At 47.2% G+C, this 24,901-nt stretch overlaps 1 protein-coding gene across 1 annotated transcript in view; it reads left to right on the top strand.

The window, feature by feature from the left end:
• The window catches only part of yif1b (Yip1 interacting factor homolog B), a 74,657-nt gene that overhangs the window by 45,013 nt on the left and 4,743 nt on the right, over positions 1-24,901 (top strand). Inside the window, exons 5-6 of the mRNA XM_084338485.1 lie at positions 2,769-2,905; positions 16,163-16,318. Coding sequence (XP_084194611.1) covers positions 2,769-2,905; positions 16,163-16,318 — 293 coding nt within the window. The remainder of the gene's footprint in view (positions 1-2,768; positions 2,906-16,162; positions 16,319-24,901) is intronic.

Below are 24,901 nucleotides of genomic sequence, written 5' to 3'. Positions count from 1 at the left end.
GAGTATCTTTCCCGATACTCTGAACTTCCTTAACTGTCTCAGGTGGTAGAGGCGCTGCTTCGCTTTCTTTACTACTGTGTCTATGTGTGTTGACCATGTCAGGTCCTCTGAGATGTGGACCCCCAGGTACTTGAAGCTGCTCACCCTGTCCACGGTAGCCCCGTTAATCATCAGTGGTGTGTGTGTCTCCTGCTGTCCTCTCCTATAATCCACGATCAGCTCCTTGGTTTTACCAATGTTCAGGAGCAGGCTGTTGTCCTGGCACCAACGTTCCAGTACCTCAACCTCCTCTCGGTAGGCCTTCTCGTCGTTGTCCGAGATCAGCCCCACCACCACCGTGTCGTCGGCGAACTTCACTATGGAGTTGGAGCTGAACTTGGCCACACAGTCGTGTGTGTAGAGTGAGTACAGCAGGGGGCTTAGAACACAGCCCTGGGGGGACCCGATGCTCAGGGTGATGGTGTTGGAGGTCTGACCCCCCACCCTGACCGCCTGGGGTCTCTCACTCAGAAAGTCCAGTACCCAGGCGCTCAGGGCGGAGCTCAGGCCTAGCTCGATCAGCTTGTCCACCAGTCTGGTGGGGACTATGGTGTTGAACGCTGAGCTGTAGTCAATAAACAACAGTCTCACATAGCCCCCCTTCTGACGGTCAAGGTGGGAGAGAGTGCTGTGCAGTACCTGGGAGACCGCGTCATCAGTGGACCTGTTTGTCCTGTATGCAAATTGCATAGGGTCCATATCACTGGGGAGAGAGGCACAAATGTGGTCCTTGACCAGCCTCTCGAAACATTTCATGACCACAGAGGTGAGTGCCACCGGTCTGTAATCATTTGGACATGTTGGGGAGGGTTTCTTCGGTACAGGGATGATGGTAGACATCTTGAAGCAGGCAGGGACTACTGACTCCGCCAGGGAGTGATTAAATATGGCGGTGAACACCGGGGCAAGCTGGTTTGCACAGGACTTAAGTATGCGTCCTGTTATACCATCTGGGCCTGCAGCCTTCCTGGTGTTCACCTGCATAAATGCTCTTCTCACACTGTGTTCCGACAACGAGAGAGCGCCCCCGCCCCCCCGCGGTTGCCCCCCCCCCCTCCACAACAGCCGGTGCGCCAGTGACGTCACTAGCCAGAGGGCTAGCGGCGACACTGTCTACACCGAACCGAGCGTAGAAGGAGTTGAGTTTGTCCGCGAGAGAGGCGTCGTCGCTCCCCATTGAGGGGGCGCTGACTTTGTAGTCTAGCTTCCCCATACATACTGTAGTCTGCTGCTAGCTTCCCCATACATACATACTGTAGTCTGCTAGCTTCCCCATACATACATACTGTAGTCTGCTAGCTTCCCCATACATACTGTAGCCTGCTAGCTTCCCCATACATACTGTAGCCTGCTAGCTTCCCCATACATACTGTAGTCTGCTAGCTTTCCCATACATACTGTAGTCTGCTGCTAGCTTCCCCATACATACATACTGTAGTCTGCTAGCTTCCCCATACATACTGTAGCCTGCTAGCTTCCCCATACATACTGTAGTCTGCTAGCTTCCCCATACATACTGTAGCCTGCTAGCTTCCCCATACATACATACTGTAGCCTGCTAGCTTCCCCATACATACTGTAGGTGATGGAGATTTTCCAAAAAAGGTAATGTAGTAATCATTCAAACAAAAGAAATGTATCCCCTTCCTACTTCCATCTCCATGAATGTGGAAGGCACCTGATTTGATAAAGTACATGGTGGTGCTCTAGTGTGACATCTAGTGGTTAATTTAAAGTACTTCTTCAAGCCTGGTAGTGATCACTAGGACTAGTGAGTTTAGCTTCGGTTGCTATTTAACATCTGATCACCTGATTATTAATGACCGGTCTATTTAACATCTGATCACCTGATTATTAATGACCGGTCTATTTAACACCTGATCACCTGATTATTAATGACCGGTCTATTTAACACCTGATCACCTGATTATTAATGACCGGTCTATTTAACATCTGATCACCTGATTATTAATGACCGGTCTATTTAACACCTGATCACCTGATTATTAATGACCGGTCTATTTAACACCTGATCACCTGATTATTAATGACCGGTCTATTTAACACCTGATCACCTGATTATTAATGACCGGTCTATTTAACATCTGATCACCTGATTATTAATGACCGGTCTATTTAACACCTGATCACCTGATTATTAATGACCGGTCTATTTAACACCTGATCACCTGATTATTAATGACCGGTCTATTTAACACCTGATCACCTGATTATTAATGACCGGTCTATTTAACACCTGATCACCTGATTATTAATGACCGGTCTATTTAACATCTGATCACCTGATTATTAATGACCGGTCTATTTAACACCTGATCACCTGATTATTAATGACCGGTCTATTTAACACCTGATCACCTGATTATTAATGACCGGTCTATTTAACACCTGATCACCTGATTATTAATGACCGGTCTATTTAACACCTGATCACCTGATTATTAATGACCGGTCTATTTAACACCTGATCACCTGATTATTAATGACCGGTCTATTTAACACCTGATCACCTGATTATTAATGACCGGTCTATTTAACACCTGATCACCTGATTATTAATGACCGGTCTATTTAACATCTGATCACCTGATTATTAATGACCGGTGTATTTAACACCTGATCACCTGATTATTAATGACCGGTCTATTTAACACCTGACATTGTGTGTGTGTGTGTGTGTGTGTGTGTGTGTGTGTGTGTGTGTACAGAGCTGGGAGGTGAGGTACCAGCAGGACACGCCCGTGGCTCCTCGTCTGGATGTGAACGCTCCAGACCTCTACATCCCTGCCATGGGCTTCATCACGTACATCCTGGTGGCTGGCCTGGCCCTGGGCACACAGGACAGGTATGGGTCCAGATAGATACATCCTGGTGGCTGGTCTGGCCCTGGGCACACAGGACAGGTATGGGTCCAGATAGATACATCCTGGTGGCTGGTCTGGCCCTGGGCACACAGGACAGGTATGGGTCCAGATAGATACATCCTGGTGGCTGGTCTGGCCCTGGGCACACAGGACAGGTATGGGTCCAGATAGATACATCCTGGTGGCTGGTCTGGCCCTGGGCACACAGGACAGGTATGGGTCCAGATAGATACATCCTGGTGGCTGGTCTGGCCCTGGGCACACAGGACAGGTATGGGTCCAGATAGATACATCCTGGTGGCTGGTCTGGCCCTGGGCACACAGGACAGGTATGGGTCCAGATAGATACATCCTGGTGGCTGGTCTGGCCCTGGGCACACAGGACAGGTATGGGTCCAGATAGATAGATAGAAAACTTTATTGCCATTTCAACACATGGTTGATTGGGATTTGTCTTGGTGCCAAACATACAGTACATACAGTATAAAAACACACAATATAAAAACACAAGAATACATGCAATCCGCACAATAGAAGTATTTCACAAACAATACAAAAATGCTACAGTGCCTAAAAGAGCTCAGTGTTCCAGTTTAAAGTGCATGTTGCCTTAAAGTGCCTGTCGGCTGGTGCCAGCCCTGGTGGTACAAAGTGCCCGTCGGCTGGTGCCAGCCCTGGTGGTACAAAGTGCCCGTCGGCTGGTGCCAGCCCTGGTGGTACAAAGTGCCCGTCGGCTGGTGCCAGCCCTGGTGGTACAAAGTGCCCGTCGGCTGGTGCCAGCCCTGGTGGTACAAAGTGCCTGTCGGCTGGTGCCAGCCCTGGTGGTACAAAGTGCCCGTCGGCTGGTGCCAGCCCTGGTGGTACAAAGTGCCCGTCGGCTGGTGCCAGCCCTGGTGGTACAAAGTGCCTGTCGGCTGGTGCCAGCCCTGGTGGTACAAAGTGTCCGTCGGCTGGTGCCAGCCCTGGTGGTACAAAGTGCCCGTCGGCTGGTGCCAGCCCTGGTGGTACAAAGTGCCCGTCGGCTGGTGCCAGCCCTGGTGGTACAAAGTGTCCGTCGGCTGGTGCCAGCCCTGGTGGTACAAAGTGTCCGTCGGCTGGTGCCAGCCCTGGTGGTACAAAGTGCCCGTCGGCTGGTGCCAGCCCTGGTGGTACAAAGTGCCCGTCGGCTGGTGCCAGCCCTGGTGGTACAAAGTGCCCGTCGGCTGGTGCCAGCCCTGGTGGTACAAAGTGTCCGTCGGCTGGTGCCAGCCCTGGTGGTACAAAGTGTCCGTCGGCTGGTGCCAGCCCTGGTGGTACAAAGTGTCCGTCGGCTGGTGCCAGCCCTGGTGGTACAAAGTGTCCGTCGGCTGGTGCCAGCCCTGGTGGTACAAAGTGCCCGTCGGCTGGTGCCAGCCCTGGTGGTACAAAGTGTCCGTCGGCTGGTGCCAGCCCTGGTGGTACAAAGTGTCCGTCGGCTGGTGCCAGCCCTGGTGGTACAAAGTGTCTGTGCATTAGGACTTGAGTTCAGGTGACGGACAGCCTCGGGGCTATGTACTGTTTTTAAAACGAGATGTCCTGCACCGGAGACTTGAGTCTTCTGCCAGAGGGAAGGGGGTTAAAGAGGTCCTAAGCAGGGCGAGAGGGGTCACCGATCACCTTCTCCCCTTTCCGCCTGATTTGTGTGGCATATATGGAGGCCACAGAAGGGAGATCACAGCCAATGATTTATTTTTTTATCTACTTTTTCTCCTCCTATTTTTCTCCTATTTTTCTGTAATTTTCTCCCATCCCAATTTTTTGTCGTTATGCCAATTCCCACCCTCCCCTTCCTGGTCATTGCACGCATTTGGCCCCTACTTGCCGATCTAGGGAGCCCTGAAGTCTATCGGATGCTTCCTCCTCTTTTCACCTGACAGCGAGGACTCTCATTGGTGAGGTGTAACGCGTGGGAGGTCACACTACCCTCACCATCTCCCTCCCTCGCTGTGCAGGCGCCCTGACCGACCTGTAGGAGTCGCTGTTTACAACGACCAGATTACCACCCACCGGCTTCCCTCCCGCTGACTCTGCCAATTGTGTTAGTACGATGACCGACCAAGCCGGAGGCAACGCTGACAGCCGGATTCGATACCAGTGTCTCTGCGGTGGTAGACGGACGCTTAGTCCGCTGCGCTACCCGGCCGCCTAGCCAATGATTTTTGATAGTTGTCCCCTATCATGGAGGGTGGTGTTCCAGTACAGTTCTCTCTAGCTGTCCCCTATCATGGAGGGTGGTGTTCCAGTACAGTTCTCTCTAGCTGTCCCCTATCATGGAGGGTGGTGTTCCAGTACAGTTCTCTCTAGCTGTCCCCTATCATGGAGGGTGGTGTTCCAGTACAGTTCTCTCTAGCTGTCCCCTATCATGGAGGGTGGTGTTCCAGTACAGTTCTCTCTAGCTGTCCCCTATCATGGAGGGTGGTGTTCCAGTACAGTTCTCTCTAGCTGTCCCCTATCATGGAGGGTGGTGTTCCAGTACAGTTCTCTCTAGCTGTCCCCTATCATGGAGGGTGGTGTTCCAGTACAGTTCTCTCTAGTTGTCCCCTATTATGGAGGGTGGTGTTCCAGTACAGTTCTCTCTAGCCGTCCCCTATCATGGAGAGTGGTGTTCCAGTACAGTTCTCTCTAGCTGTCCCCTATCATGGAGGGTGGTGTTCCAGTACAGTTCTCTCTAGCTGTCCCCTATCATGGAGGGTGGTGTTACAGTACAGTTCTCTCTAGCTGTCCCCTATCATGGAGGGTGGTGTTCCAGTACAGTTCTCTCTAGCTGTCCCCTATCATGGAGGGTGGTGTTACAGTACAGTTCTCTCTAGCTGTCCCCTATCATGGAGGGTGGTGTTCCAGTACAGTTCTCTCTAGCTGTAGTTAGTTTAGGTTTGTGTTAACGTTAGATAATGTACAAAATAAACGTTTTCCGCTGCTATAAACGTTGCACTATTATTTTGAAAACCCCAGAAAGGAAGTCATTATATTTGCTTTAGTGACCATCCGGTTCTGTGTTAGCTCCGGTTAGCTACGTGCAGTAGTTAGTATTATATTATCAATACCAGCCATTGGATTACTGTTTTCTAAATTGGGGAGGCTTTTAATCGTCAAGGTAAGAGGATTTTAAGTCATGATATCCATAAACTTCAATCGGTTTGGATCCTTTGAATTAATGAGTGTCCACAAACACGGCTTCACGTAGAAATCACTGACTGCGCGCAGAGACGAGTGCTTAGGCAAAAAATAGTTCAGAGTATATTTGCTTAGAAAACGTAAAACGTTTTTATTTCTCCACGTGGTAAATACACAGGTCACAACATGTTTACATGAACGTTTTGGAGTTGTATTTGGAGTGTATTTGGTGACTGTATACACTGTAAGGGAACGTCAGGCTATTGTCCTCCCCCACTTCCAGTGATGAAGCTAAGCTACGCTAACGGAGCGACTGTTCCCAAAGCTAAATGCACGCACAGAGACAAAAAAGGTATGTATCTTCTTGTCTAACTCCAGGGAAGATGTTAAATAAGCTAATTTCCCAAAATGTTGGAGTTTTCCTTTAATACATTTAGTGTTACCAAGCTTTGGATCTTCAGATCGGACTGGAGATTGTTCCATGCAGTAGGTGCGGAAAACCTAAACGCCTTCTTTCCCATTTTGTTCGGACATTGGGAACAGCAAAGTGCATAAATCCTTCGAACGGAGATTGTAATTTCTACCATTCAAATTTAAAAGAGACGATAAATAAATCTGAACCATACGAAGAATGGCCTTGTAATTCAAAACATACCAATGACTGAGCCGACATGCACATAAGGAAGTCCAGTTCACGTTTGAATATATATACATACAGTTAAGTCCATAAATATTTGGACATTAACAACCATTTGGCTACCATTTGCAAAACTACAATTACCAATGTTAAAATTGTCCAAAATGGCAGACTTTCGCGAAATAAACAACAGTAAAACGAAAATGAAAATCTATCTAATAACACTTTAACCTATTGGTAAACTAACATATTGATGATAATATACATTATAACTGCTGTTGTAACATGGTTATGATATTTATACTTGAATACGTTTGAATAATAAAAAGATACTTTTGTCAAACTGTCTGGAGAGATTGATTTATGACGTGATGTCATTTTGGGACCGGTACTAGTCTCGTCGGGCTTAAGAGGTTAACACAATTTGCGCTCTGTACACCATCACAATGGACATGAAATGAAACAATCAAGATGTGCTTTAAGCGCAGACTTTCAGCTTTCATTTGTGGGTATTTACATCCAAATCAGGTGAACTGTTTAGGAATTACAGCAGTTTCTACATGTGCACCCCCTTTTTAACTCATTGGGCGCCACCCTCTTTCCCCATCTGTACTCAATGGCGCCAGCGTTATTGACCATTTCAGCGATGTTTGCAGACCCATCGTGTGTTCTGTATCATAGCTATGGAGACAATAGTATGGCTTATTTGACAGGCATTGTTCATAGTCCATAGTCCATCACTGACTAATCAGTTCATTTCTACATACTGTAGTTTGTGCGCTATTACACGCTAAACATCGCCCCTTTCCAAAATAATCCAGTGTGACGCGTTATATGCAATATGCCCAAATCGTTCTGGTTGATAGCCTGAAACCCCAAATACTTCCAAATCAAATGTATATACCATGTGCATATGTGTCTTCACATATGGGGGGGTCGTTTTAACTTGAAACTGCGATCGTGTTTGTCGAGCATGTTTTACGTCCGGTAAAACACGACACTGTGATCGGTACAGAAGCATGTTTTACGTAAAAAAAAATTACCTAAGATAGACCTTACCTCAGTCAGAAAGTACTCCAAAATGAATAAATCCCAGTCGATCCCATGGCGATCGCAATTACTGGTGTATATTGGGCATGGCTACCATACGGGAAATAATAGCTCTGAGGCACCAAATCTTCCACCGATTGCTATGTTGTGATCCACTCCTAGGCGGAAAGAGCCGGAGGTAAACTCAGTACTGGGGACAAGTGATATCCCCAGTTCAAAAGGTAGGCGATACTGCCACCTGGTGAGATTCGATCGTCATAGCAATTCCAACGTAGGCAGATGAGCCAGAGAGACCTAGGGAGCTCCGGCTGAGTGTTTAGAATGGGGATCAAAGGAAAAATATCAAAGGATCCAAAAATTATTATACTCGTTATTGGCGCTCAAGCGTTGGCGGCGAAAGACGAGTATACTCGTTATTGGCCACCAATGAGTTAAGGGACCAAAAGTAATTGGACAAACTAACAATCTATAAAGAAAATTATAATTTTAAATAATACTTGGTTGCAAATCCTTTGTAGTCGATGACTGAAGTCTGGAACCCATAGACATCACCAGACACTGGGTTTGGTCTGGTGCCTCTACTGCACCTGCCAGCACCTACTCACTTTGGGCAGGGTACCTTCAAGTTTTAAGACAGCGTCTCCCCCCCCCCCCCACAGCACCGACCCCCCTCCTTTCCCCCCACAGCACCTCCCCCTCCTCTCCCCCCCCCACAGCACCTCCCCCTCCTCTCCTCTCCCCCCACAGCACCTCCCCCTCCTCTCCTCCCCCCCACAGCACCTCCCCCTCCTCTCCTCTCCCCCACAGCACTTCCCCCTCCCCCCACAGCACCTCCCCCTCCTCTCTTCCTCCCCCACAGCACCTCCTCTCCTCTCCCCCACAGCACCTCCCCCTCCTCTCCTCCTCCCCCACAGCACCTCCTCTCCTCTCCCCCACAGCACCTCCCCCTCCTCTCCTCCTCCCCCACAGCACCTCCTCTCCTCTCCCCCACAGCACCTCCCCCTCCTCTCCTCCTCCCCCACAGCACCTCCTCTCCTCTCCCCCCACAGCACCTCCCCCTCCTCTCCTCCCCCCCACAGCACCTCCCCCTCCTCTCCTCTCCCCCACAGCACTTCCCCCTCCCCCCCACAGCACCTCCCCCTCCTCTCCTCCTCCCCCACAGCACCTCCTCTCCTCTCCCCCACAGCACCTCCTCTCCTCTCCCCCCACAGCACCTCCCCCTCCTCTCCTCTACTCTCCCCCACAGCACCTCCCCCTCCTCTCCTCTCCCCCACAGCACCTCCCCCTCCTCTCCTCTACTCTCCCCCACAGCACCTCCCCCTCCTCTCCTCCTCCCCCCACAGCACCTCCCCCTCCTCTCCTCTCCCCCCACAGCATCTCCCCCTCCTCTCCTCTCCCCCACAGCACCTCCCCCTCCTCTCCTCCCCCCCACAGCAACTCCCCCTCCTCTCCTCCCCCCACAGCACCTCCCCCTCCTCTCCTCTACTCTCCCCCCACAGCACCTCCCCCTCCTCTCCTCTCCCCCCCACAGCACCTCCCCCTCCTCTCCTCTTCCCCACAGCACCTCCCCCTCCTCCCCCCCCCTCATCCCGGACTCATCCCCTCCTTCATCCATCTGGACTCATCCCCTCCTTCATCACCTCCTTCATCCATCTGGACTCATCCCCTCCTTCATCCATCTGGACTCATCCATCTGGACTCATCCCTTCCTTCATCCATCTGGACTCATCCCCTCCTTCATCCATCTGGACTCATCCCCTCCTCCATCCATCTGGACTCATCCATCTGGACTCATCCCCTCCTTCATCCCCTCCTTCATCCATCTGGACTCATCCCCTCCTTCATCCATCTGGACTCATCCCCTCCTTCATCCATCTGGACTCATCCCCTCCTTCATCCATCTGGACTCATCCCCTCCTTCATCCCCTCCTTCATCCATCTGGACTCATCCCCTCCTTCATCCATCTGGACTCATCCCCTCCTTCATCCATCTGGACTCATCCCCTCCCTCATCCATCTGGACTCATCCCTTCCTTCATCCATCTGGACTCATCCCCTCCCTCATCCATCTGGACTCATCCCTTCCTTCATCCATCTGGACTCATCCCCTCCTTCATCCATCTGGACTCATCCCTTCCTTCATCCATCTGGACTCATCCCCTCCTTCATCCATCTGGACTCATCCCCTCCTTCATCCATCTGGACTCATCCCCTCCTTCATCCATCTGGACTCATCCCCTCCCTCATCCATCTGGACTCATCCCTTCCTTCATCCATCTGGACTCATCCCCTCCCTCATCCATCTGGACTCATCCCCTCCTTCATCCATCTGGACTCATCCCTTCCTTCATCCATCTGGACTCATCCCCTCCCTCATCCCCTCTGTCTGGACTCATCCCCTCCTGGACTCATCCCATCCTGTCTGGACTCATCCCCTCCTGTCTGGACTCATCCCCTCCTGTCTGGACTCATCCCCTCCTGTCTGGACTCATCCCCTCCTTCATCCATCTGGACTCATCCCTTCCTTCATCCATCTGGACTCATCCCCTCCCTCATCCATCTGGACTCATCCCCTCCTTCATCCATCTGGACTCATCCCTTCCTTCATCCATCTGGACTCATCCCCTCCCTCATCCCCTCTGTCTGGACTCATCCCCTCCTGGACTCATCCCATCCTGTCTGGACTCATCCCCTCCTGTCTGGACTCATCCCCTCCTGTCTGGACTCATCCCCTCCTGTCTGGACTCATCCCCTCCTGTCTGGACTCATCCCCTCCTTCATCCCCTCCTGTCTGGACTCATCCCCTCCTGTCTGGACTCATCCCCTCCTGTCTGGACTCATCCCCTCCTTCATCCCCTCCTGTCTGGACTCATCCCCTCCTGTCTGGACTCATCCCCTCCTTCATCCCCTCCTGTCTGGACTCATCCCCTCCTTCATCCCCTCCTGTCTGGACTCATCCCCTCCTGTCTGGACTCATCCCCTCCTGTCTGGACTACTCAAGCTCAGTCCATGCAGGGCTACCCAGCAACGCCCTGAACAGGCTGCAGTATGTCCAGAGCTCAGCTGCCAGGGTTCTCACCCGCACCAAGTCCTGGCACCACATCACCCCCACCCACCTCCACTGGCTTCCAGTCAAGTCCCACATCAACTTTAAGATCCTCCTCATCACCTACATGCCTTCACTCCATGCCCCCCGGTACCTAGCGGACCTCCTCCATCCCTACATCCCTTCACTCCATGCCCCCCGGTACCTAGCTGACCTCCATCCCTACATCCCTTCACTCCCTGGTACCTAGCTGACCTCCTCCATCCCTACATCCCTTCACTCCCTGGTACCTAGCTGACCTCCTCCATCCCTACATCCCTTCACTCCCTGGTACCTAGCTGACCTCCTCCATCCCTACATCCCTTCACTCCCTTGCCCCCCGGTACCTAGTGGACCTCCTCCATCCCTACATCCCTTCACTCCCTGCCCCCCGGTACCTAGCGGACCCCCTACATCCCTTCACTCTCTGCCCCCCAGTACCTAGCGGACCTCCTCCATCCCTACATCCCTTCACTCCCCTGCCCCCCTGGTACCTAGCTGACCTCCATCCCTACATCCCTTCACTCCCTGCCCCCCAGTACCTAGCGGACCTGTGTTTCATCGCTGTATCCGTCGCAGCCAATCAGTGCGTAACGCGCTGTGCGTTGAAATATGATGTATTATGATGGAAGCCGGGCGCGATTTGAAGCGGTCTAGGCAAGCAGCCTTAGCAGTTTTTTTAATTTCCGTAGCCGCATTTCGCGAAGACGCTCTCTGATTGGCCGACGTCAGTTTTTTTCTCCGTAGCCGCATTTCGCGGAGACGCTCTCTGAATGGCCGACGCCAGTTTCTACACTGGTTAAGCCACTCTTCGTTCGAAGTAGGTTAAGGACAAGCAACGTTAGAGTTTGTCTTAGAGCGTGACGGCAAGTTCTTTCGACGGTTAAGCTTAGGCACTCTTTCAAAGTTGGTTAAGGTTAGAGTTTGTCTTAGAGCATGGCAATAGAACGGCAGGTAGTTTGCAGTCTGTTCGACGCGGAAATGGGCAAAGAAATCATCACAGTACTTGTGTTGTGTGGTGCTAAGCTAACACTTGGCTAACAAGAAGCTATACTATGGCGGATGCAGTCTGGACAGTGGTCTGGATATACATCAACAGTCTGGACTGGGACTGTGGGACAGTGGATTATACACTTTATCAAGCCCTCCTGCCCTGGATGTTTAAACTAAACAGTGAGTCTCTCTCTCTCTCTCTCTCTCTCTCTCTCTCGCTCTCTTAACACAGCGATGCTGTGTTCCTGTGTCTCCGAGAAATGCGGCTACGGAAAGTATTGACGGTGCTGCCTTGCTGAGATGATAATAGCGCTTCAAAACGCGCTGCTGTGTTGTGAACTATAACATTAATTTCGCTGCTGCTGATGCATAATGTATGAATGAATGAATGGTGAGTTGTTTAAAATGACAACATATACATGTGTTAATTATTTTATTGGATTGATCCGAGAGACAGAGAGAGAGATTGCTCCAGAGCATTTATTAACATTACATTTTCAACTCAACCTAACGTGAACCCCCTGCGACCACCCAACAGTAGATAGTACGGGCCGCCACTGCCTAGCGGACCTCCTCCATCCCTCCATCCCGCCCCGGAGGCTGCGGTCCTCTGACTCCGGTCTCCTCTCCATCCCCACCACCAACCTGCACACTTGTTGGTCCCAAAGCCTTCTATGTTGCCGCACCCACCCTCTGGAACTCACTCCCTCCAAACATCCTCAACGCTACCTCCCTGGACTCCTTCAAATCACTACTCAAATCTCACCTCTTCACCAAATGTATGAATGACTTAATGTGTATTAATACTCAAATGTATTAATGACATCCCTCCTTTACCCAATTGTCCCTCTGATTTCCTTCCCCTTAGTTTGTCCCCCTCTTCTGTTAAGCGCCTTCGGTTTCCTGAAAGGCACTATATAAATCTAAGAAATTATTATTATTATTCAATTGGATTCAGGTCAGGTGATTGACTTGACCATTGCATACCATTCCACTTTGCTTTAAAAAAACTCGTTGGTTGCTTTTGCAGTTTGCTTCGGATCATTGTCCATCTGCACTGTGAAGCTCCGTCCAATGAGTTCTGAAGAAGTTGGCTGAATATGAGCACTACGACCACCACGCTTCACTGATGAAGTGGTATATGAGCACTACGACCACCACGCTTCACTGATGAAGTGATGTGCTTTGGATCATGAGCAGTTCCTTTCCTTCTCCATACTCTTCCCATCATTCTGGTACAAGTTGATCTTTGTCTCATCTGTCCATAGGATGTTGTTCCAGAACTGTACAGGCTTTTTTAGATGTTCTTTGGCAAACTCTAATATGGTCTTCCCGTTTTTGAGGCTCACCAATGGTTTACATCTTCATCTGTATTCACTCTGGTGAAGTCTTCTCTTGACTTCTCAGACACGCCTACCTCCTGGAGTGTTCTTGATCTGGCCAACTGTTTTTTTTTCACCAGTCATCCACTAGTTGTTTTCCGTGGTCATCCGGGGCTTTTGGTGTTGTGAGCTCACCAGTGTGTTTTTTCTTTTTAAGAATGTACCAAACCTTCAGCCTAATGATGGCTTGCTTCAGTGATAGCGGCCGCTCTTTTGACCTCATAGTGAGAGTTGACAGCAACAGATTCCAAATGCAAATACCACACTTCAAGTTCAAGTTTCTTTATTAGTTGTCATACAGAAGTACAGAATACTTTTATACAAAATGCTTCTTTCTGTTACGCTCCAGAGACTGTGCTAGACAAAAATAGATAAGTATAAAATAAGTATAGCAAGTATAAAATAGAAGTCAAGTACGTGGACAAAAGTGTTCAGTATATACATATATACAATGTACAATGCAGAGTAGAAGTAACTGAGTTACAATACAATATACTATACAGTGCAAAGCAGAGATGGGATGAGGTACAATTTACAGTAAGGTGTAATGAGGTATGGGTTGTAGTGCAAATTATTTACCAATAAATATAAAGTGTGTTTAGGTGTTCTAAAGTGGGTAAAGTGGGTGCTGCAGTGAGTTGTTTGTTTAAAGTGAGTGTGGATGTGTGTGCTGTGAGTGCATTTGATGGTTGTTGCATTGTGTTATTGTCATTTAGCAGCCTGATGGCCTGGGGATAGAAGCTTCTTCTGAGTCTCTCCGTGCTTGCCATGAGACTCCGGTATCGCTTGCCTGACCGCAGCAGTTCAAAGAGCTCGGTACTTGAAACTCTAGGCCTTTTATCCGCTCCTTGTAAATGAAATAATGGGACAATAACACACATTTGGCCGTGGAACAGCTGAGCAGCCAATTGTCCAATTACCTTTTGTCCCTTAACCCTTTTCTGCCACGCTGGGAACGGGATATGAATGACTATGTGCTGCCTCGCATTAAACCAATGGGGTCGGTCACCTTGTTTGCAGGGCTATAACTATATTCTATATTATAGCTATGGATGCAATACTATGGCCCATTTGACATCGAGTATCTATCGTTCAAGATGTGAAAAAGAAAAAAAATGTCCATCCATACATTCCCGTTATTTTTTTTACTTTATCTTTTTACCCCTTTTTATCGGACATCCCTAATACATATATATGTATATACATATACACACACGTTGGATTTGATTTTCACAAGGACCCCTCTTAGGGTGCTTTCACATATAGTTTTGTTGGACTCTGTGCGGTTCTGGTGGTGAAGTTGCAACATTGTTGCATTTTTCATTTGGTTCGTCTGCATTCACATTGCAATTTGTCAAGCGCACCAAACTATCTGAACAATGTCACATGGTCGAAAAGGGCGCTCGTCTATTCGACACAATGGAGAGTGGAAATCCCTCCCCTTCAGGAAGTGAAATCCGCGCAAACACAAACGGTGCAAGAAGCGTGATAGTAGCAGAGACATGGCATTGATCCATCGTTCGATTATAACCCATTACCGCCATCCTCTCGCTAAACAACTTGCACACCTCGTTGTTTTTGTGAGTGCCCACAAGCAGCTGTTTTATTCGGTCTTCTGCCCATATGTGTACAGTGTGCTTGTTTTGCAGTGAATGCCGCGCGCCGCGGTAATAATAATAATAAGCCGCAGTGTTTTTTTCTTCCTTCTACCCAAGATGCACAGTTTATCAGGTGACTTCCTATATTTGGTCCATGTTTGGTCCGATGAAGCGAACCGAGACCTATGTTTTTTGGCGGACCAGAGTTTGCGTGTTTGGTCCGCACTAGAGTTCGACTGCGCATTCACACAAACCCAAAAAAGCGGACTATCGAATTCTGGTCCGATAGTCCGGACCAAACAGCTCTGGTGTGAAAGCGACCTCTGCTTTAATCTACCATAACATTTTCTGCTTTTAAAAGTCCACCAGGTGGCGCCAGAGATGACCAGCCATGTTCCCTCGTCTGTACCAACTAGTTTGCTTTTAGGTTGACTAGTTTTTTACCATGTGAAGAGGAATGTGGGCCTACAAGGTCTCAGACGTAGGCTTACATGGTGGGAAAACTAGTTGACTGTGAGATATATTTACATTAAACATATTTTGTATTTCCTCAACAATTTTATACAACTTCCTTGAATCTACAGAACATGTTTGTTACGCCTTTTGCAAAGAAAGTAGTATACAATTGTAAAATTGTAATTGTAAAATATAAAAGTAAAACTCGAATTTGAATTATTTATTTCCAGCACTCCATTCATCTAATTAATTAAATAAATGTAGGTAGTAGTGTTCCTGGCTCTAAAAAGCACATCTAATTGATTCATCAAAGCTAATTCATTGCTTTCTCCTCTCCTCTGCTGTCCTGTCTTCTCATCCTCTTATCTCTCCTGTCTTCTCATCCTCTCCTCTCCTCTGCTCTCCTGTCCTCTCCTCCTCTCTCCTGTCTTCTCATCCTCTTATCTCCTGTCTTCTCATCCTCTTATCTCTCCTGTCTTCTCATCCTCTCCTCTTATCTCTCCTGTCTTCTCATCCTCTTATCTCTCATGTCTTCTCATCCTCTCCTCTTATCTCTCCTGTCTTCTCATCATCCCCTCTCCTCTCTCCTGTCTTCTCATCCTCTCCTCCTCTCTCCTCTCCTCTGCTGTCCTGTCTCCTCATCCTCTCATCTGCTCTCCTGTCTTCTCATCCTCTCCTCTCCTCCTCTCTCCTGTCTTCTCATCCTCTCCTCTCCTGTCTTCTCATCCTCTCCTCTCCTGTCTTCTCATCCTCTCATCTGCTCTCCTCCTCTCTCCTGTCTTCTCATCCTCTCCTCTCCTGTCTTCTCATCCTCTCCTCTCTCCTGTTTTCTCATCTTATCATCCTCTCCTCTGCTCTCCTCATCTCCTCTCCTCTCCTCTGCACTCCTCTCCTCCCTCCTCCAGGTTTTCTCCAGAGTTGCTGGGTGTCCAGGCTAGTTCAGCGTTTGTGTGGTTGGTGATGGAGGTGTTGGCGGTGTTGTTGTCTCTCTATCTGGTAACAGTCAACACCGACCTGACCACCATCGACCTGCTGGCCTTCTCTGGGTACAAATATGTTGGGTACGTAGCTCTGCTCCATCTCATCTCAAGTTCCTTTCTTTCCATTGTTCCTTCTTTATTTTTTTCTGTCTTTTGAATGACTTACAAGTTAGTAGTTAGTATTAGTTATTAATAACCAGAGCCTGACCGATATACTGATCATTGGTTTATATGATATATATATACAGGGATTAAAGCGCTCCGTCTTGAGATGGATTTCCGTCAATTGGCTACCTGGTATAATATGATTTGTAGGCTGGGAACAACACAAGCACCCGCCAAGCGCCAATGGCTGGCAGGTTTTAGGTTTGGCGAGTGACATTATGAGAGGTCTGTCCGCCACATGGCGGGTAACAAAATAGTCATGTAAAATAATTAAAACTGCGGTGTGTTTTGGTCTTACGACAGTTGCCTTTTTTGCAGCCCTTGCACGTCAATCTCTCCTTGTTTACCGACGTCACATCCACCACCTGCTTATGTACCTGCTTGCACTGTAACGTTGTGCACGCCTGCTATACCGATTAGCTAACGTTAGCTTAATAACGTTAAATGGAAGGAGTAAGCCGGCCGCTAAAAAGAAAACCCACCACGGTTTTCTCAGACAAAAAGGATGAGCGGGACCACCTAACAAGAAAGTTTCGAGTGGAAGTTTGAAGATAGCGGTGTTTCAAGAGACTGGCTAGGCTACTGGGGGCTGTAGTGGTGAGTTGTTAACTTGTTCCGTGTGCCGCAACTGTCAAAAAGAAAAACAGAAACAACACATTTGTCGTAGCAACATCACACGGGTGTATCTGTAGACAGTCTCCTCCCCACCGTATGTATATTTATGTATGTATATATTTTCTCCCCACCGTATGTATATTTCTTCTCCCCACCGTGTGTATATTTCTCTCCCACCCACCCGCCCCCTCCTAATGTACAGTCTCCTCCCCATCATATGTATATACTGTCAGGATCTATGGGTAACAGTGCTGTATATTTGCATATCGTATATGTCACAAATGTAACCGTACTATATACCTGTATGTCATGTATGTCCCTATGCCATAAATGTCATGATGTCATGTATGTTGTGTATGTCATAAATGTCACTATGAATTGAAAATGGGGGACCCTGATGTAAACAAGATGAAAGTCTTTCTCTGGTCTGCATCCCCTTAACAATTGGGTGTATTGAGCCGTACTGTATTGTACCCATTCTGCAATCTGTTAAATAAAGTTTTCATTCATTCATTCACTCTGGATCTGGTAGATCCAGTAGCAGAAACGTATTCACATCATTAGGCTATGTCAGAAAACACATCCTGCATTAGGCCTACTCTAGCAGACAAACCCCAAACAAAACTTATTTCTCACACGTTGATCTACCTCTGATACTCATCGGAGCCCATATGAGCGTGGAAACTTGAATGAATGAAAACTTTATTTAACAGATTACAAAATGGGTACAATACAGTACGGCTCAATACACAGAGAAACCAGACCAGAGAAAGACGTTTGTTTACATCAGGGTCCCCCATTTTCAATTCATAGTTACATTTATGACATACACAACATACACAGTGGCGTCGCGTGGGTAAAATAACTGGGGATGCCAATTTTTTAATAAAAAGTGTTTTTTTATTTAAAAAAATCATTTATATATATATATATATATATATATATATATATAAGCCAAATAATATTGTGACAAAATAAAAATGCACACTAATTAAAAATACACATTTCAAGTGTAAACATACAGCTATACTATTCCATGGGCTAGATTTAATAAGATTCGAGCTGAGTAAAGCTCTTCCCACACCTCCAGGGCTACAGAGGCCAGAGTACTTAGTTTGCTGACGGACCCGTTTTAAGGTGTGGGAAGGGCTTTAGTAAGCTTGAATCTTATTGGCTAGTATTGGTTTTGGACTCCACATACATGAATCACATGGTGGAAGCTGGAGAAAGGCACCCCTCCCCTCTGCCTCCTCTCCTCTGCTGCAGTGACTGCCTCAGTGAGTCTGACAGTGTGTTAGAGAGAGTGAGAAGGAGGGCGGTTAGGTGGCCGAGCGGAGATTGCGTTCGTCACCAACCCCGGAGCTGTGAGCTGGATTCGCCTGTTCGAATCCAGCTCACAGCTCCGGGGTTGTCACCAGCTTGGCTGGCCGTCTGCACTAATACAATTGGCTGTATTAGAGGGTGGGAGAAGCTGGCGGGGTGGGTCCGGGTCGTTGTAAACAGCGACTCCTACAGTTCGGTCGGGGCGCCTGCTAAGCGCGGATAGGACTTGAGGGGGATAGTGTGATCCTCCCACACGCTACGCCCTCTCGATGAGAATCCGCGCTGCCAGGTGAAAAGAAGCGGTGATTGGCTGGACGTGTGTCGGAGGAAGCACGTGGTAGCCTCCACTCTCCCAGATGATCTGACTGTGGGGGGTAAGTGCGCAGCGACCAGGAAGGGACTGGGAATTGGCATACGACTAACATTGGGATGGGAGAAAAATCGGAGGAAAATGGAGGGGGAAAAAGATAAAAAAAAAAAAAAAAGAGAGTGAGAAGGAGAAGAGGGAGACATTAAAAAAGAAATTATAACACAGATGAAAAATAATGATTTTATTTTTATTATTATTGTAAACTATATAAAAAAAATATTATTAACCTTTTAATCGCCAAGGACGACTTTAGACGTCATTGCTCGCCATGCTTAATCTGCCAATGACGCCGTACAGCGTCTTTGAGATCAATATTTAAAAAATCTGTCATGGCAATCATATTTCACCCACGGAGACTTGAGACTTGCTGTTGATCTCCTCTCAACTCTCCAACGGTTCAAGACCGCCATCTGGTGGCAGATCGGCGAATCGCCAAAACCGGAAGTGAGCGGCCGGAAGTGGTGCTCACCCATATTTCGTTTAGTAAAAAGAGCTGGCAGAGGATGGTATAAGGATGGATATAAGCGTGGCAGAGAAAGGGTTAAAAAAATAATAATAATCTTCATATTTCATATTAATTCATATTTTAATAATGGGGAAGCTTGGCTTCCGTTGGCTTCCAGGAGGATTCACCACTGAACATACATGACATCATGACATTTTATGACATAGGGACATACATGACATACAGATACAGGTATATAGTACTGTTACATTTGTGACATATACGATATGCAAATATACAGTACTGTTACACAGAGATCCTAACAGTAAATATATACATATGATGAGGAGGAGACTGTACATTAGGAGGGGGTGGTAAAAAATATATACATACGGTGGGGAGGAGACTGTCCATTGGGGGGGAGTTTGGACATTTATGGTGGCCAGTTTCGAATTGCAGCCTCCCGTAGGTGCTCTTTGAGAGCGGTTTTGAATGTGGGTAGGGAATAGGATTAATTTTTTTTTACAGCTGTGGGTAGGGCGTTCCACATTGTTGTGGCATAATTGCTAAACGTGTTTAGTCCCTTGTTTGTATGATAACAAGCCTTTTAGTTCATGGTGCAAAAAAACAAAAAAAGCCAGGTGTGTGTTCAAGTCAGGAGAGTAGGCTCTACAAGTAGGCTCCCTTAAAACACTAACACGATTAAAAAAATAAATACAGTGGAGGTTAAAATAAGAATATGACTTGGCCTGAAAAAAAGTTCAGTCAAGACATTTCTTTTGCTTTAATCCCTGTATATATGTAAGTGTTTATGTTACTAGTATCCCGCCATTTGATTAGCCATCTTTAAAGGGGAACTATCTTATAAATTGCCTTTTTGAGTGTTTAGCATTGTTTCCTAGCTATGTGAACTTATATTAATATGATCTATGTCTCAAAATTCTCATATTGGCGCATTCTTCCAATTCTCCTCTCACAATATTCACCCTCACTGAACTGAGTCATCTGAACATGTGCCCTATATGTGATGTCAGAGAGACACCGCTGCATGATAATGTTCAGGCGAAGACGCTGCTGCTTAGGAGCCCAGGCTCAAAACGGCTCGAGATCTTGAGGTAGAAAAATGCTGTTTTTGAGGACTTGATTAGAAATACAAAACAATGAATAAAAAAAATATATATATTACAGAGGTGTTCCATAGACTCACAGGAATTGTGTAAAAGTGCCCAAATAGTGAAAGAAATAGTAAAATAGTTCCCCTTTAACACTTTGAGCGCCAGAGGTTAATTCCGTATTAGTCCCTTGAATGCCCAAATCCGCTCCAATGTTAACTTAATATCGCCTAATCTATGTTTTAAATTATGGCTATGTGTCTAATCTGCCCGTCGCTTATCAAAGACTCATTTTCCAGTCAACATTGGCAAGGCAGATTGTTTTTTTATCGCTTCATTTCCGTTTGATAGCATTTTGAAAATCACTCTGTTTCGCGGAAAAAGCAACCCATTCTATGATAATCGTCTTTTACTGGAATATTCCAGAACGTTGTCATTTGTCGGCCTATTTATGAATCGTTTTCAAATAAACGCTAGATGATCGATAGTATATGTGTGCGCATGCACGCTCGTGCCGCACGCTGATAATTGCTGCTCTCATTTCCTGATGGCTTTTACAGTGAAACAGCAATATCACATATAGTGGAAACGCTTATATCTCCGTGAAAACTAGTCTGATTATCCTAAGACTGATAACATAGATTCCTTACCTGACATCAGATGGTATCCAAATGGTATATTCCAATTCCTGATCACCATTCGAAAAAATCGATAAGTGTATTGATCCAACGTGTATACAGTATAACACATGATCCGCGCGCCTCAGCGGCTCCAGAATGAACTCTGGTAACCCCGGCTGCATCAGTGAGACGTAAAATGTGGAGTCAGAAATCCGTTAACCCATTCACTTTCATTGAGTCCACTCCAAAAGGGTGATTTACCATCTGGGAGACGATAGGGGGCGCTTTTTTCACATCTGAGAGCCTGGGGTGACTGGAATATCCAACGGTAGGCTCGCTTGATGCAATATGATTTCAGATCGCTAATAAAAAGAAAAAAATCTCGGGCGTGGCGCTCAAAGTGTTAACAGGTTCAGCGCCAGAGGACGCTATGGGCGTTGGGGTGTTGTGTGCCAGCGCTCTGTTCAATGGGGATAAGTTCCGGTGTTTGCAGTGCTAAACCTATATTAAATATTATAGCTATGGATCTAATAACAACGTCGATTGTTGAGTTTCTTCCGGATACAGATACATTTCCGTTTTATACCGTGGTGAATATGAGTATAGTTTTTTCTTTTTTCTTTTTTTAGATTACTTTTTTAGCGTTTATCGCTTTCCTGGTCAGACATGACCGACAGATGAAGTGAGGGTGAAACGGGAGAGAGAGCAGGGGAAGACATTCGGCAAATAACGATGGGTCCGGGAATCGAACTCGGGTCGGCCGTTCCGCGAGGCAGCGCGGTACATGGTGTGCTACTGGAGCGCCAGAATATGAGTATAGTTTTAGAGTGATCCTGTGTAATCCCAGGAAACTCCGGCAAACAGAGATTTACTGCATTTCCTTATAAATCGTGCCATTTCTCGCTTGGATCAAGAATCATTCTGAAATCAATGCTAGATTAGCGGTATTATGTTTCATCATGCATGCACGAAAGGGTGGGGGGGGGGGGCGGGGGGTTTCTATGCTTCAAGCGCCACCAACGGCATACATTACACAGTACATTACAGACACACGCTGCGTTTGCGGGAAAAAAATCATCGGATCAACGCAAGATTGATAATATATAGTCTTTACCTCGTCTATGATGTACTGCAAAAAGAAGAATCCAATTATCTGATCGCCATTCCAAATATTGATCGTGGTCGTTTGTCCAACGTTATCCACCAAAACACATGAATCCACGGTGCTCCAGTGTCCCCAATCCATGTGTTATAAACGTTACTCATGCCGGAGAAGGAAAACCTGGACCGGACTTCTTAGATCGACGTACAGCCCAAGCCAGAGGGATTCCAATGATGTGCAATACCGGCCGCAAGGTGTTAGGAGGCGGTATTGGCCGTTTGCGAACTCAGAGCCATTCCCAATGATAACATCAGGCTGGATGGATGAATTATGAATGGATATAGCGAATAAAAGAAATAACGATTAAAACCCGGGTTTTCTCGGGTTTGGCGCTCAAGCGATGGCGAGTTAACCCGACTTATCCCGGGTCTGGCGCTGAATGTGTTAAAGGGCTCTAGCGACACATTTTCTTGGGGGTCACTTGACACATCGTGTCTGTTATTAATAACCTTGAATAAATGAATAGTGAAAAATGTTAACTCCATAGACAGACACCATATAACTAAGACATACATTAGTGGCAGAGGCAGACAATGGATAAAAATAAACAAGCTGCATAGGTGGCATAATAAACAAAACAAGCATTTTTTCCCCTACTTTCCATTATTATATATAATAAATGTTTTGCACTGAACATGCTGCCTGTGGAGCTTTTTTCCCTATTGTTAGGTTTTAGTGAGTTTTTCCTTACCTTCGCGTGGGGTATGTCTGGGAGTGTTTGCATTCTTTCATTTATTTGCATTCATCTAAAAATGTTTGGACCTTATGGTGTTCTTGTTCTGTTCTTGACTTATTGTTGTTTTCTTCTTGACTTGTTTAAAGAAGACCTGTACGGCCCATGGGGACATTAACGTGTGTTGTCGGGCCCTATAAATAAATTTGATTTGATTTGATTTAACATTATATCTTTATATCTTTTTGCCATTTTATTATAAAACCAGAGACAAGCGCCTCTATCTATTCTACATTCCGCACAACCAGTGTGTCTATAGAGTGTTAAAAGCCAAATGTTATTTTTTATTTAGTTAATGTCTTGTTGTAATTCTTATATACCTAATGTGGTGCTTCTTCTTGAAGCGGATTCAACTTTCTTTGCTCCGATTTGACATCCGTTTAATTGCACCGTTACTGTTCACATGTGTGCTGCCGTCACAGTCATATATAAGTAAAGATAACATTTTAATGACTTACTGAACTTGTGTTTTAATTTCATACCACTGCTATTTCAGCACCAGGCGCTGTCCACCAACTTTATTCATGTTGAGCAAGCGCTACATTGCAACTTGCTGCCTATAATAATAATAATATAATAATAGCTTCATTTTATATAGCGCCTTTCAAAAGACCCAAGGTCGCTTTACATAGGGGGGAAAATAACAAAAGTAACAAACATAGTGGACAGACGCAACATAAAAAGTGAAAAATTAGGGGTTAAAGGCCAAGTTGAAGAAGTGGGTTTTGAGCAGTTTTTTCAATGAGTCCAGAGTTGGGGCGTTGCAGAGTTCTGCGGGGAGTGGGTTCCAGAGGGTGGGAGCTGCCACACTGAAAGCTTTGTCCCCGAAGGTCCGCAGTCTGGTTCAGGGGATGGAGAGCTGACCAGTGTCTGAGGATCGCAGGGACCGTGACTGAGTGTGGGGGTGGAGGAGGTCAGTGAGGTACTGAGGTGCCAGAGCGTGGAGGGATTTGTAAGTGAGCAGGAGGGTTTTGTAGCTGATGCAAGATTTGATGGGGAGCCAGTGGAGGTGAATGAGGGTGGGGGTGATGTGCTGCCAGGGTTTGGTGCGGGTTAGAACCCTGGCAGCTGAGTTTTGAACATACTGGAGCCTGTCCAGGGTTTTGCTTGGGACCCCGGACAGGACCCTGTTGCAGTAGTCCAGGCGGGAGGTGACGAAGGCGTGGATGAGGGTCTCAGCTGTGGAGTCGTAAAGTGAAAGTGAAAGTCTGGAGATATTTCTGAGATGGAAGAAGGCGGATTTGGTGACGGAACTGACATGGGCTTGGTAGGAAAGGGTAGAGTCCAGGATAACGCCCAGGTTGCGGACCTTTGGGGAAGGGCAGATGGAGCAGCCGTCTATGTCGAGGGTGAGATCCCCAACCTTCCGGAGCAGGGCCTTGGGTGCCACAACCATGAGCTCAGTTTTATTGTTGTTGAGTTTGAGAAGGTTAGATGACATCCAGGTTTTTATTTCATGAAGGCAGTTGACAAGGGAGCGTGGGGGAGATGGGTGGATGGTTTGGTGGAGGTAGAGTTGTGTGTCGTTGGCGTAGGAGTGGAAGTTGAGGCCATGGCGGCGGATGATCTGACCGAGGGGGGAGCATGTAGATGGTGAATAGTACAGAACCTTGGGGGACACCTTGGTTGACTGGGGCAGGGGTGGAACTGGAATCGCCGATGGTGATAAACTGTGTCCGGGTGGTGAGGTAGGATTGAAACCAGGAGAGTGCTGAGCCAGTGATGCCAAGGTTGTTGGATAGGCGGTTGAGGAGGATGGAATGGGAGACTGTGTCAAAGGCTGCAGAAAGGTCCAGGAGGATGAGGATGCTAATGAGTCAGCTGCAAGGAGGAGGTCGTTGGTGATTTTGATGAGGGCGGTCTCTGTGCTGTGTTGAGTTCTGAAGCCGGATTGAAAAGGCTCATAGAGCTCATGGGTTGGGCATGTATTGTTGGAGTTGGGCGGCCACTGCTCTTTCCAAGATTTTACTAAGGAAAGGAAGGTTGGAGATCGGACGGTAGTTGTTTAGCTTGTCTGGGTCGAGGCCGAGCTTCTTGAGGATGGGAGTGACAGAGGCTGTTTTGAAGCAGGAGGGGACGAGACCAGATTCTAGTGAGGAGTTGATGATGTTGACCAGGG

The sequence above is a fragment of the Notolepis coatsorum genome, assembly GCF_963971535.1.
Source record: "Notolepis coatsorum genome assembly, contig: SUPER_1_unloc_1, whole genome shotgun sequence".
Lineage (NCBI taxonomy): Eukaryota > Metazoa > Chordata > Actinopteri > Aulopiformes > Paralepididae > Notolepis > Notolepis coatsorum.
This window is presented reverse-complemented; position numbering and strand designations above follow the sequence as displayed.